Below are 12,934 nucleotides of genomic sequence, written 5' to 3'. Positions count from 1 at the left end.
CATATGAGTATAATCTAATCTATTCAATGACATTCGGAACTGCTACATTGTAGTAAAACAGATTCAGAAGTGTGTATAGATGGTATAGCTGATTATAGAGGTAATTATGGAATTTTATGCCTTTTATAAATTGATATAATACCTTTGTGCGCCTCTGACAAGCACGGCCGGTCTCTTCTATACGCCGCATAAATACAGTATTGTGTATAAATTGCATAATCCAGGTCTCAATAATCAGAGCTGCAAAGATTTCAGGATTACCGAAACGAAATAACAGTTGGATGTTTCAGGATTAAGCACTGTTGACTGGCACCAAGCGGATTAAATCCTCCTCCCAGACAAAATAAATAAATAATGAAGTTACACTTAAGATCTACGTGTTTTAACAAATTAGGAATTAGCAATCTCTATATTTATGTCAGATGACTTCTATAGCACCTTCTATCCGACAATTAGATTCCATACATTCCAATGGCCAGACTGAGGCTGAGCATATAAAGCGATCGTCTATAGGATACTACAGGTGATCTACTATACAAAGAAGAAGATTAACTGTTAGTAAATATAGAGAATATAAAGAAATCGAGGACTTCAGTATATTATCGGTTATTTATGTTAGAAATGCTTGGTAAAAAAGCTGTTCCAGCCTTGACCTATAGATCTAGACAGGCTGGTTGCTAGGAATGTAGCTATAAACTAATACGCATTGTTTTCCATATGCCGAAGGATCGTCCAGGAAAACCTCTTCAATCTTTCTGTTACAATTATACCTATGGGCAAACCATTGGCGTTTCCGTAGATATAATTGACATGCTGCGATTTCCAAAACCGCACCAGTGTGTGCACCGTGGTTTTTACCGCAAAGTGGGCATGGGATTCGCTAGAATCCCATCCGCTTTACCCTGACTGTAAAACGCCACAATTTTTCCCACGCCGTTTCCTTCCCATGGGGCTCCAGCCTAAAGTGGTTGCCCAGACTAAATAATTGATGACCCATCCTTATCATTTGGGTAAGCTTCTTCAGTACTTGCCAAGTAATATACACTTGTATAGCAGGTGTGCTTGGTATCACAACTCGGCCTATTCATTTGAATGGGTTGAACTATGATCCGACCATGTGACCAACAAACATGACGGCACATGGACTGTGAAGCAGAAGCTTTATCCAGGGAGTACAGCTGATCTGAAGGGATCCCAGGTGTCAGGCCTCCATAGATGCCCCAGAAAACCCTTGAAGAGTCTGAATGTTAAACCTGATCTGTAAATCTTCCTCATTGACTGTTAGTCAGGTTTACACCACCTGTATCAGAGCTTCTTGAGTGTGTAGCTTCTTACAGATTAGCAATACATACAGATCAGTAGATTCTGTCTTCTATCTACACATACTGACTCAACCATATCATGTACCCACTAGAGATGAGCGAGTACTATTCGAAACTCCCGTTTCGAATAGCACGCAACCAAAGAAATGAATGGATGCAGCCGCTTCCATTCATTCCTATGGGTGTGTGCTGTTCAAAACGGCCGTTTCGATTAGTACTCGCTCATCTCTAGTATCCAATACTTACCTTCAGTTGCGGCAAGCTATGGGGGGTACATACTTTTTCTGTTATTTCAGTTTGGAAGTTCTTGGCTGCGATATTGATGAGTATTTTTGTGACTTTTTGAAGAAGAAAATAATGAGAGAACAGTAAAAGATTTCCAAGTCCTCAAAATCTCACATTTCCAGGATTTTCTCACTGGGCTAAGAACTCCTGCCAAGTGTTACATTGTATCACAGCTTTCAACAGATTTGCTGATTATAGGATACAAGTGTATTTACTTGTAAAAGTCTAGAAAAGTTCCTTGATTATCTAGGAACGACTGTCACAGAGAGAGTAATTTTCTACTCTTCTAAATGACTCTGAATGAGACCTATATGTGGGGAGCAGAATTTCGGTATCACACTTTGGTTAGGTTACCACTTGTCTGTACTCTTCAGCAATCAACAAAAGCAAAATAATCAAGATCCTTCGGCATGAGACCCGGCAGCTCATTTGCATACCGCTGGAATCTTCTGACAACAGCCGGCTAATTTAATTCTACAAAGGAGGTGTTATTGGGAAAAATTCCCTGCTCCGCTTCACCGCACCGTCTAAAAGAGAGTTAGGAGTCTATGCACAATAATAAAGCAGCAAAGCATGGAAAATGCTTAACTAATAGGAACAAATGTATGAAAATGGAGAACAAAGACATTTTATGTTATTTTAGCATATCCTTGGTGATCTACGAAAAAACACTAGCCATACTGTACAATAAAAGCTGTCTGTTTTCTCAGGTCTAGGATACAAATCCTTATAACTATGAAATCTATGGTCTTAGGCTCCGTTCTCACGGAGTAACGTGCCGCTCACTTAGAGACGTATACACGTGTCAGAGCGTGGCGCTTCAAAACAGATCCCATTGATTTCAATGGGTGCCGGCTTATGCGCGCTACACATTGAAATCAATGGGATCTGTTTTGAAGCGCCGTGCTCTGACACATGTATATGTGTCTAAATGAGCGGCGCGTTACTCCGTGAGAACGGAGCCTTAGAGTCGTTTCCTAAGGGGCAGAATGAATAAAAAAAATAAAATAAGCAACTCCCATTTTGATACCTATTACATCCTCCTTACCCCTTGTTCACATCTGCTTTTGTATTCCGTCCGGGAAGAATCTGCATGGAGACCCCCTGACCGGAATACAAACCCCATACGGACTCCCCCGGACAGAATCCAAAAAGCTTAATCTGTCCCTGCTGGTTCCATCTTGACACATGGGTAATGCCGCCGTAACCAATTAGAAGCCATGGCTATTACCCATCTCAGCCAGTTGACATTTCCAAAACATGGAGAATACATTCCTGGCTCAACACCCTCTCTCAAATTTCTAATGCAGGATCGAGGACTTGAGAGTCAGTGATACAATGATCCAACAGTGTGGTCTCTTCTCCACAAAATAGCTACAACTGCCCAAGCTGCAGAGGGTGCAGTTTCCTAAAAGTTTGCAGTCTGGCTTGAGATACTTTGGCCAGTTTATAGCTATGAAGTCTGTCTATAAATTCCCTTTATGGTCTTTGTCACACACAGCTGTCCCAAAAAAATGAGCAGAGCTTTAGCCCATCTCCTTACTGGGATATAGACATTATCCAGATTTGGGCAGACAAGCCAAGTACGTCTAACCAATTACTCTAACATCTACCTCCACTCCCTAGCCAGGGAGCTAAGGAACGGCACTTGTCCCTCCTCCAAACTGGAATAATCTAAGTCTAGGGTTGTACTATCTATTTATCTCAAGTCAGCTACAGTATGCAAAAACATGCTACAGTGCAAATGCCCAGTAAACTATGCATCGGTATTTAGTGATCTGTTTGGGGACACTACAACTGTTACGCCATTGTTCTTCCTATATATGGGGTCCAAAATGGTACACAATATCCTATGTGTGGTCTCACAATACCAGCTTATTACTAACCAGTTCATTAAACTCTATATAATATATATATTTTGTTTTTTTCTTAAATGATCTCCGAAGCTATACTAAGAAGTATTTTTAAGAAAAGCTCCCCCTTGGCTTTCTCTAGGCTCTCACTCAGTACACAAATAGATCTGCAAAGTTTTTTTTCCATTATAGTTTTTATGGCCTTTTTGCAAGCACTTTATGATGTGAAGGAAGTTGCTGCATCTCAATTAGAAAGGATGAGCTCTATATTTGTTTCTGTTTTGCTTCTTCTTTCTAGTTTTTGATTCCTCCGGCAATATTTCCCTATGAGTCAGAACCTTCTACAGGCGGAGATGTTACAGTGTTTGGTTAGGGCTCCCATGTGTCCTAATACTCCTGGAGCAATCCACGTTGTTGCTAAAAAAAAAAAAAAAAAATCTTGAGGTTTTTGTAGGAAAATTTGCATGAATTTAATTTTATGCTCGACTGGTCGGAGAAATTGTGCGTGATGAATTCAGTTTGATGCAGAGGACTGTTTTATCCATTGTATACATGGAGACATTCCTGATAACTGTAAACATATTCCACAGCAGAAAACATAATGGTATACTGGCTTGCATTGCTTATGTGGAATTGGGATTTCCCATTGTTGGGGTAATTTTTATTTTAGTCCTCATTGTAACTGTAGGGACTTCCCCCAAGAATTACATTTTCCCACAAATCCTTTTGATATGTCATGAATGATATGTTAATAGGAATCTGACCACGGGGACGCACATGGAACCTAAGGACAGGGTTCTAATAATTGTCTGCTGACATAAGGAGCCATGAGTGGTTAAGTAATACGTACACTATATCTGTATTTAGCTAGGATTTCCTTCATCTGTGGATAATGCTCAGCTCACTACCCTTACTATATATCTAAGTACATAAAAAATGGCTTTTTGGTGCCTCCCGTGTTCCCTTCTGACCCTTTTCCCTGCTAACCGCATGCTTCGCTTGCCTTCTTCAGCTATGCCCCTTGCCTTCTCCAGCTACGCCCCCTGCCTTCTACAGCTACACCCCTTGTCTTCTCTAGCTACGCCCTCTGCCTTCTCCAGCTACGCCCCCTGCCTTCTCTAGCTACGCCCCCTGCCTTCTCTAGCTACGCCCTCTGCCTTCTCTAGCTACGCCCTCTGCCTTCTCCAGCTACGCCCCCTGCCTTCTCCAGCTAGGCCCCCTGCCTTCTCCAGCTAGGCCCCCTGCCTTCTCCAGCTAGGCCCCCTGCCTTCTCCAGCTAGGCCCCCTGCCTTGGATAAATAAGCCACTACCGGAGGTGTCTGCTGTTCTTATGTACGTTAGCCTAAAGGGTTGGTTCAGGAGCATTAGGCCAATGGGCATCTTAAGTGTATGGCTAGATGTCTACTTTTTTCTCCTTAATGCTTCTTTTGTCCTCGCCAATGGCTAGTAATATCGAACATTGCCCACTGTACTGTAGCTTGGCTTGCACACCCATCTGTATGTGAAAATCATCCTTTGGCCTCCTCTGTCTTTTTACAATTGTCTGCTTGTGTCATTGTCTTGAACATTGCTTAGAATTCAGTACCTCCATCTACTCTCCCCATAGAAAATATTCTTCAAGCATGAAAAGTCTTCATTTGTACCAGGCAGATTTTAGTTGAGTTTTTGAACTATTTTTTGTATGTGTAAAAATAAGCAGGCGCCATACAAAATGGGCACTTGTTGATTTTGTAAAGGCCTAGTAAATTGCCTTTTATAATGGATGAGAAAAGGGCTACACAGTCGTGAAGGAAACAAACTCGCCATTGTTTTGAGTTCTGTATGGACCTATTGAAGACCTCATTATGTCATCATTGTGATAGTGTATTCGTAAGTACTAATCTCTACATGCTCTATGGTGAGATACAATGGCGTATTATAGGAATTGACAATTGTCAGAGTCAAGGTTTTTCTTTTGAAGAACCCAGTTAAGCTCAATTTTTTTTAATCGATGTGGAATAAATGTACTAAAAGATACAAATGCAATTCTATATTCTTTTTATTTTCTTTTAAACATCTGATTATATGTAATAACTAAACTATTGTTCAGTAAAATCAGGGCGCAACCAATCACTTGTCTCCGTGTGTAAATCGGGGAATTTCCATTTTGTAAAAACTGTGTGTAAATTTTAACTTCTCATTAATATACTGCCTATAGGTGAAATTCCCATGTGCAATAAACACTATGGTTGTGTACCCTCTCCCCATCATGGAGACCTCACACATCTCGTCCTTTTTATTCCTGCCTGGGTCTTCCCTTTGTATCCAGTCTCAAGTAATGGGATAACACGGTGTCCTAGTGTAGTAGAGGAGTGTCCAGTAGATCTGTGTTGTCAGCGAAGACCGGGAGTATTTACACTACTACCTTACATCGTGAAATGGAGTGGCATTTTCATAGCTGTGAATATGAGGTAGTATATATGAGAGTAAAAATGAATCATGGGAACTGTAGCCCTGTACAATAGGAATTCTGTCCAAAGGAAGCCTTAGCAGCATTAAAAACAAAGGTGCAGCACAGACCTGGACAAAATGGTCAAAATTAAAAACCCTCAGACAAAAATGAAGTGTCTTCATTTGTACTAGGTAGATTTTAGTTGTGTTTTTGAACCAAAAGCCTTCGCTGCAGATCAGCTTCCACTGACGTCAATGTATAGCTCCTGTATGCTGTCACTGCATCCGGTGGATGACGCTTTCTGCCTCCAGTCCTAAATTGTGTATACGAGTACACAAGACTGTCATTTGACTTGTCGCTCTAGTGTGTAATAAACCATCATTTTCTATATTTCAGTTCTTCTTGTAAGACTTATTTGGATATCCTAAATAAGAGCACATTTCTTATTTTTTTAGGGAATAAATCTCAAGACAGCGGCATTGCAGAGATGGAGGAGCTGCCTGTCCCTCACAACATCAAGATCAGTAACATCACATGCGACTCTTTCAAGATCTCATGGGATATGGATTCGAAATCTAAGGATCGGATAACACATTATTTTATTGACCTGAATAAGAAGGAGAACAAGAATTCTAATAAGTTTAAACATAAGGTAAATTTTTCCCTATATAAATTGGTATCTTGTTGTTATATTTGGAAGATTAATGTCACTAAATATAAGGAAATTGTTTTTTGGGAGTTTGGCTCGATTTCAGTATTTAAGCTATCGGTCTGACCTAACCAAGTACTTCAAGATTCTCACTTCAGCTGATTCCCAGCCAACTACCAACCACCATTTAGACAACCTGAGGTCTACCAATTCTATAGACTTTGCCTATATGATATTGTTCAATAGTCAGACATTACTGTGGCCAGTTTGATCACATTTCCTGACTACAAGCAGAAATATTGAAAATGGTGACAATATGAGCGACCGAACACCATTTTGTGTTCCTTGGCCCATATAGACATAGTATTTATTGTGGAATGGGTTGTATTATGAAGGATGCTAGTAAAAAGTATGTGTCCCACAAAAAAAAAAAAAAAGTAAAAATTATGTTGAAATGTTAGGATGTAGTTTTTCCCAAAAAGGCACAAAAATTCGAAAATGTCAAATCATAAATTTAGGTTGGTCCTTAGAGGATTAAGAAAATTCTATAACTCTACCCACTGTGGTATAAAACCTGTTTCTAGGCATGGTGAAACCACGTACACTCAGTATGGTGCTTCCTTACAGATATAACACCTTAAAAGCTTTGTTTACGGAAATCACCCCCATAATTTCTGCCCCTGACCCATATGTATTCCTACCGGGGAAAGTCCGCATGGAGACCCCCCAGACGGAATACAATTGCAATTGCAAGCGCTGTGCTGTCAAAGCGCACGGACCCCATAGACTATAATGGGGTCCGTGTGCTTGCGCGCACTGCCCGCACAATTGTGATTGTATTCCGTCCAGTGGCTCTCCATGCGGACTCTCCCCGGACGGAATACATACGCTAGTGTGAACCAAGGGTTACTTGTGGATAGAAAGTTAATTTATCTGATGCTTTGATGTGAGTCTCATAGAAATAGAGAAACTTATTGTCCACACATAATAGACCAGGGGTCCTCAAACTGCGGCCCGCCAAGCACTTCTGTCTGGCCCCGCCGACAACGCCGGCAGGCGTGCATTTATAATGAAGTTCCTGGGGAGCTCGGGCCAGGCCATAGGACACACTTCACTTTACCTATTGGAGGGCACCGCTCCCGATGTCTGTGCGACCTGCTCTGTCTCCGACCCACTGTTTAAAAAGTTTGAGGACCCCTGTAATACACAGTCATTTGGAGAGCCAGAGTAATCAGTCACATGACACAGCTAAGGACCAGAAAAAACATCATGTATATAAATGGCTAAATAATGAAGATTTTGTAAAAGTGCTTTTTTTTAAGGGTAGATGCTCAGAAAAGGCAATAACCACAGGCAGAGTATTCTGAAGCAGTTTATCACTGAGGCCCTTGGTAATTGCAGTAATTGTCATATATTGATCAGCCCTCCCACTCAAAACTACTAGTGTCTGGATATAGTATTGCTCCATCCCCCTGTTGCTATTCCTCCTGTGGATCAAAAACGACACAATGTGAACAACGCATTATCTATAAATCAATCCTACATTCAGTGCACCACATGCAAAAAAAGTAAAACATGTGATTGAAAATAAATGGGTTAAAGTTTCTGCAGAGCCTGAGAGGACGGAGATTTGCATTTCACTTTGAATGGATCCCTTGTATTTTGCATAATGTTGAATGCTATACCTAGTAAAGCTTATTGCAAAGTGTATTGTTCTTCAGCAGGCAAATACTTTATTAAAAGTGCAGTAAAATCGTAAATATCTATGCCGGTATTGTTATATCAACCTAGCACCGCAGATAGATAGGTTAGGGCCACCTGAATCGAGCAGTGTTTTCCCCTTGTGACTTGCTGCCTCTGTTGCTGATCTATCGCCATTTTTGTCAATATGCAAATAAGCTCTATGGAACAATGAGGGTGTTACTTCTTACCTCTCATTGCTCCAAAAAGCTCATTTGCATATTGGTAAAATCTTGACAAAAGTGGCACTGATTCACTAGGGGAAGACAAAGTTTGATGTAGGTGACCCTAAACTATCTATATGGGCATCTGGGTTGATATCCTGGGTTCTGGTGACCAATTCCAGTATATATGTAGCAGATTCGTTGCAGAAATTTTTGCAAATGGGCCATTTATCTGGGTAGGATTTGCAGAAACAACCTCATTGCAATGAATGGAACAGATTTTCAGTTACAGGCAGAAGTGCAGGCAACAAATAGGCATGCACCATTCATTTCGGTGGGAGTGCTGGATATATAAAGTTCTGTATTCTGGATTTCTTCTGCACTCCCACTGAAATGAACGGAGTGGTGCACTGCGCCCAACCACTACTCCATTCACAATGGGAGACAAATTTCCCATGTTTTCCTGATCAGTGAGTGTCTCAGGGGTCAGACCCCATTATCTGCACGTTATTCCCTATCCTGTGAATGGGGGCTAATTTGTTAAGATGGACAAGTTTAAGATTTTTGTATGGTAGGGTTCGAAGCCTGCCCAGTCTTCTTGTTAGTCACCGTAAACTTAGGCAGCCTGAAAATATGCCAAATTTATTACAGTCGGCTCAAGCTTGAAGACAACCAGAATACATAGACAACCATGACAGTAAATGTGGGCCAGTTGACTATTGAGTCCTCAAGTCTCGTGGCTCCACGCATCGTAACCTATGAGCAGTCCATCAACGATGGAGACTTATCATTGGGGCACAGGTACAAAAGTGTACGGCTCTGTATAAATGGTGTAGTATTAAAATGTCATAGTAAATTTGTCGCTACCCTCATCGTATATTATACGCGTTTCACTTTCTTACTCCCCCTCTTGGCGCCTTTCATAACTCCTCTAATCCACGTCCCTTTGTATGTTGCCAGAGTCTTTCCTTCTGTCAAATTGAAGTTTTGGTTAGAAAAGAACAGCTTTAAGAATTGTCATTGCCTTCATGTGTTTTCTTATTGTATTCTGCCTCAACGAGGTCTCATGATGCCCATAAAAGTGATGACAAGAGATGAGGCGATAGATGTCCAATTTCCTGTGTTAGCTTTTCACTACGCTCTGACTTTGGTTTTATTAGTTTTTTCGTATATTGCACCCCTATGACATTTTAACAAGTGTCAAAGGGAATTTCACATTTCTACAGACTTTTCTCTTGCCCGGGGGACTGTCAGTATTCTGCGTGAAAGAACAATTATCCCGAAAGTAATAGAAATCTAATTATTGCAAGCCTTAATTGATGCCTTTGGGTGTGTGGACCTGTTCGTTGTAGAAGATCTCTTGATGTTGGTGACATCATGTGTAGCCTGTAATTGTTTGGCATGTCAGCCATAATTGCAGTGATTTGCAGCTGTAATTCAGGTATGACTGTCTGTGAATGTACCTGTTCTACGGCTCCTACAAGTCCATTCAAGCCATTATTTATCTTCACGTCTCGCCATTTCCCCTTTTTACAAATTTGGACTTGAAATTAGCATTTTTATTTCCATTCTGTCATGTGAAAAACAGCCAGTGCCGCTCTTGTGGTCATAAGGTTTTTCTCATCATAGTGACATCCCCTTTCCGCTTACCCTGTTAGGGTATATGGACATCCTAGAGGGAGGTATATTGTAGAAGTCTTTTCTGTTGCCAAAAACAATCTAAGCATATGAGAGGTGGGGGGTTTCTTCCAAACATCTACATAATTGAAAAGGCACGTAAAAATGAGCACTCGTGGGTTAAAATATGCCTATGTAAAAGGACCCTAAGGCCCTATGTTCATGCACATGCATGGAGCATATGGTGGCCCATATTTGTCAAAATTGATGGCATATTAGACAATCTCTGTAAGTTAAAGAGGGCCTGTTATCCTGTCCGAAAAGCTCAGTGACTTATGTCATCTGATAGGTACTGCTAGCCTGAGCATTTTGGTATTTTGTTTACCCAAATCCATTCAGCCATACCAAAGATATAAGCCCATTTAGTGTTGATAGAAATTAGGGTTTACATCAATGCTAAAAGGGCTTATATCTTTAGAATGGCAGGGCAGAATTGGATAAACAAAACCTAAAAATGCTCAGGATCAGATGATGTAGGTCATTGGGCTTTTCAGACCTGGTGACACGTCCTCTTTAAAAGTAGACATCTTGGTTGGTGTCCATTTGTTGTTATGCAGTTGCAACTTCAAATTCCTTTCTTTGGTAGGTTGTTACAGCATATATCATTGCACTTAACAGGATAAAATGTGATTTTTTTTTTCCCCCTAAATTTATCACATCATGGCCAAGCTTCAAGCCATCATGCATCCACTCCACCTTTACAAACCTCTCTGCAGGTACCAAAAAAATCTCACTTTTGGCTCAAATACTTAGAGGACCTTTCATATCCTCAGAAATGGAGATGGCTAGAAGTGCACTGTCAGCTTTTCCAGTATGCGCAACAGTGCACGAGATATTGGTGATGTTAGTTTTGCCACTGATATCCCCCCACTGTCAGAAATGGGGACTTACAGTCTAGAGTCATGGCTGGGCTTTGAAGAAAGCAGCCCTTCCTCTCGACAGTACTCGTTCCTAGCCTTATACTGCCATGGGTGCATCCCTCACATCCCATCATTGACACTAGGCTGTAAGGCCTGCCTTTCTGACAGTGGTGAGATATCAGTGCTGAAACCAACTGCACTGATCTCTCCAGCACCCGGATGTATACCGGCACAGCTGATAGTGCTCTGAATTCTCTAAGGACATGAAAGCGTCAACGTGGGTCGGAGTATTGAAATAGACAAGTAGTTTACCTTGGGTCGCTATATGGCGTTTCCATGAGACCCTGTATTCTGAGATAAAAGCAATGCTTCTAGAGAAGAGGATGGGATAGTTGAAGGTTGCGAAATATAAAATCGGTATATACAGTCCTATGAAAAAGTTTGGGCACCCCTATTAATCTTAATCATTTTTAGTTCTAAATATTTTGGTGTTTATAACAGCCATTTCAGTTTGATATATCTAATAACTGATGGACACAGTAATATTTCAGGATTGAAATGAGGTTTATTGTACTAACAGAAAATGTGCAATATGCATTAAACCAAAATTTGACCGGTGCAAAAGTATGGGCACCTCAACAGAAAAGTGACATTAATATTTAGTAGATCCTCCTTTTGCAAAGGTAACAGCCTCTAGTCGCTTCCTGTAGCTTTTAATCAGTTCCTGGATCCTGGATAAAGGTATTTTGGACAAACAATTCAAGTTCAGTTAAGTTAGATGGTCGCCGAGCATGGACAGCCCGCTTCAAATCATCCCACAGATGTTCAATGATATTCAGGTCTGGGGACTGGGATGGCCATTCCAGAACATTGTAATTGTTCCTCTGCATGAATGCCTGAGTTGATTTGGAGCAGTGTTTTGGATCATTGTCTTGCTGAAATATCCATCCCCGGCGTAACTTCAACTTCGTCACTGATTCTTGAACATTATTCTCAAGAATCTGCTGATACTGAGTGGAATCCATGCGACCCTCAACTTTAACAAGATTCCCGGTGCCGGCATTGGCCACACAGCCCCAAAGCATGATGGAACCTCCACCAAATTTTACAGTGGGTAGCAAGTGTTTTTCTTGGAATGCTGTTTCTTTTTGGACGCCATGCATAACGCCTTTTTTTATAACCAAACAACTCAATCTTTGTTTCCAAAATGAAGTTGGCTTCTCCAAATGTGCTTTGGCATACCTCAGGCAACTCTATTTGTGGCGTACGTGCAGAAACGGCTTCTTTCTCATTACTCTCCCTGACAGCTTCTCCTTGTGCAAAGTGCGCTGTATTGCTGACTGATGCACAGTGACACCATCTGCAGCAAGATGATGCTGCAGCTCTTTGGAGGTGGTCTGTGGATTGTCCTTGACTGTTCTCACCATTCTTCTTCTCTGCCTTTCTGATATTTTTCTTGGCCTGCCACTTCTGGGCTTAACAAGAACTGTCCCTGTGGTCTTCCATTTCCTTACTATGTTCCTCACAGTGGAAACTGACAGGTTAAATCTCTGAGACAACGTTTTGTATCCTTCCCCTGAACAACTATGTTGAACAATCTTTGTTTTCAGATCATTTGAGAGCGGGCTGTCCATGTTCGGCGACCATCAAACTTAACTGAACTTGAATTGTTTTGTAGAAAGAAATGGTCCAAAATACCTTCATCCAGGATCCAGGAACTGATTAAAAGCTACAGGAAGCAACTAGAGGCTGTTATCTTTGCAAAAGGAGGATGTACTAAATATTAATGTCACTTTTCTGTTGAGGTGCCCATATTTTTGCACCGGTCAAATTTTGGTTTAATGCATATTGCACATTTTCTGTTATTACAATAAACCTCATATCAATCCTGAAATATTACTGTGTCCATCAGTTATTAGATATATCAAACTGAAATGGCTGTTGCAAACACCA

The 12,934-nt window shown here is 41.0% G+C and overlaps 1 protein-coding gene across 2 annotated transcripts in view; it reads left to right on the top strand.

Annotated features, from left to right (window-relative positions):
* The window catches only part of PHYHIPL (phytanoyl-CoA 2-hydroxylase interacting protein like), a 74,357-nt gene that overhangs the window by 47,468 nt on the left and 13,955 nt on the right, over positions 1-12,934 (top strand). For both annotated transcript variants that reach the window (XM_075257557.1, XM_075257559.1), the window contains exon 2: positions 6,347-6,543. In XM_075257557.1, coding sequence (XP_075113658.1) covers positions 6,347-6,543 — 197 coding nt within the window. The remainder of the gene's footprint in view (positions 1-6,346; positions 6,544-12,934) is intronic.

This window comes from Leptodactylus fuscus, chromosome 10 (assembly GCF_031893055.1).
Source record: "Leptodactylus fuscus isolate aLepFus1 chromosome 10, aLepFus1.hap2, whole genome shotgun sequence".
Taxonomy (NCBI): Eukaryota; Metazoa; Chordata; class Amphibia; order Anura; family Leptodactylidae; genus Leptodactylus; species Leptodactylus fuscus.
This window is presented reverse-complemented; position numbering and strand designations above follow the sequence as displayed.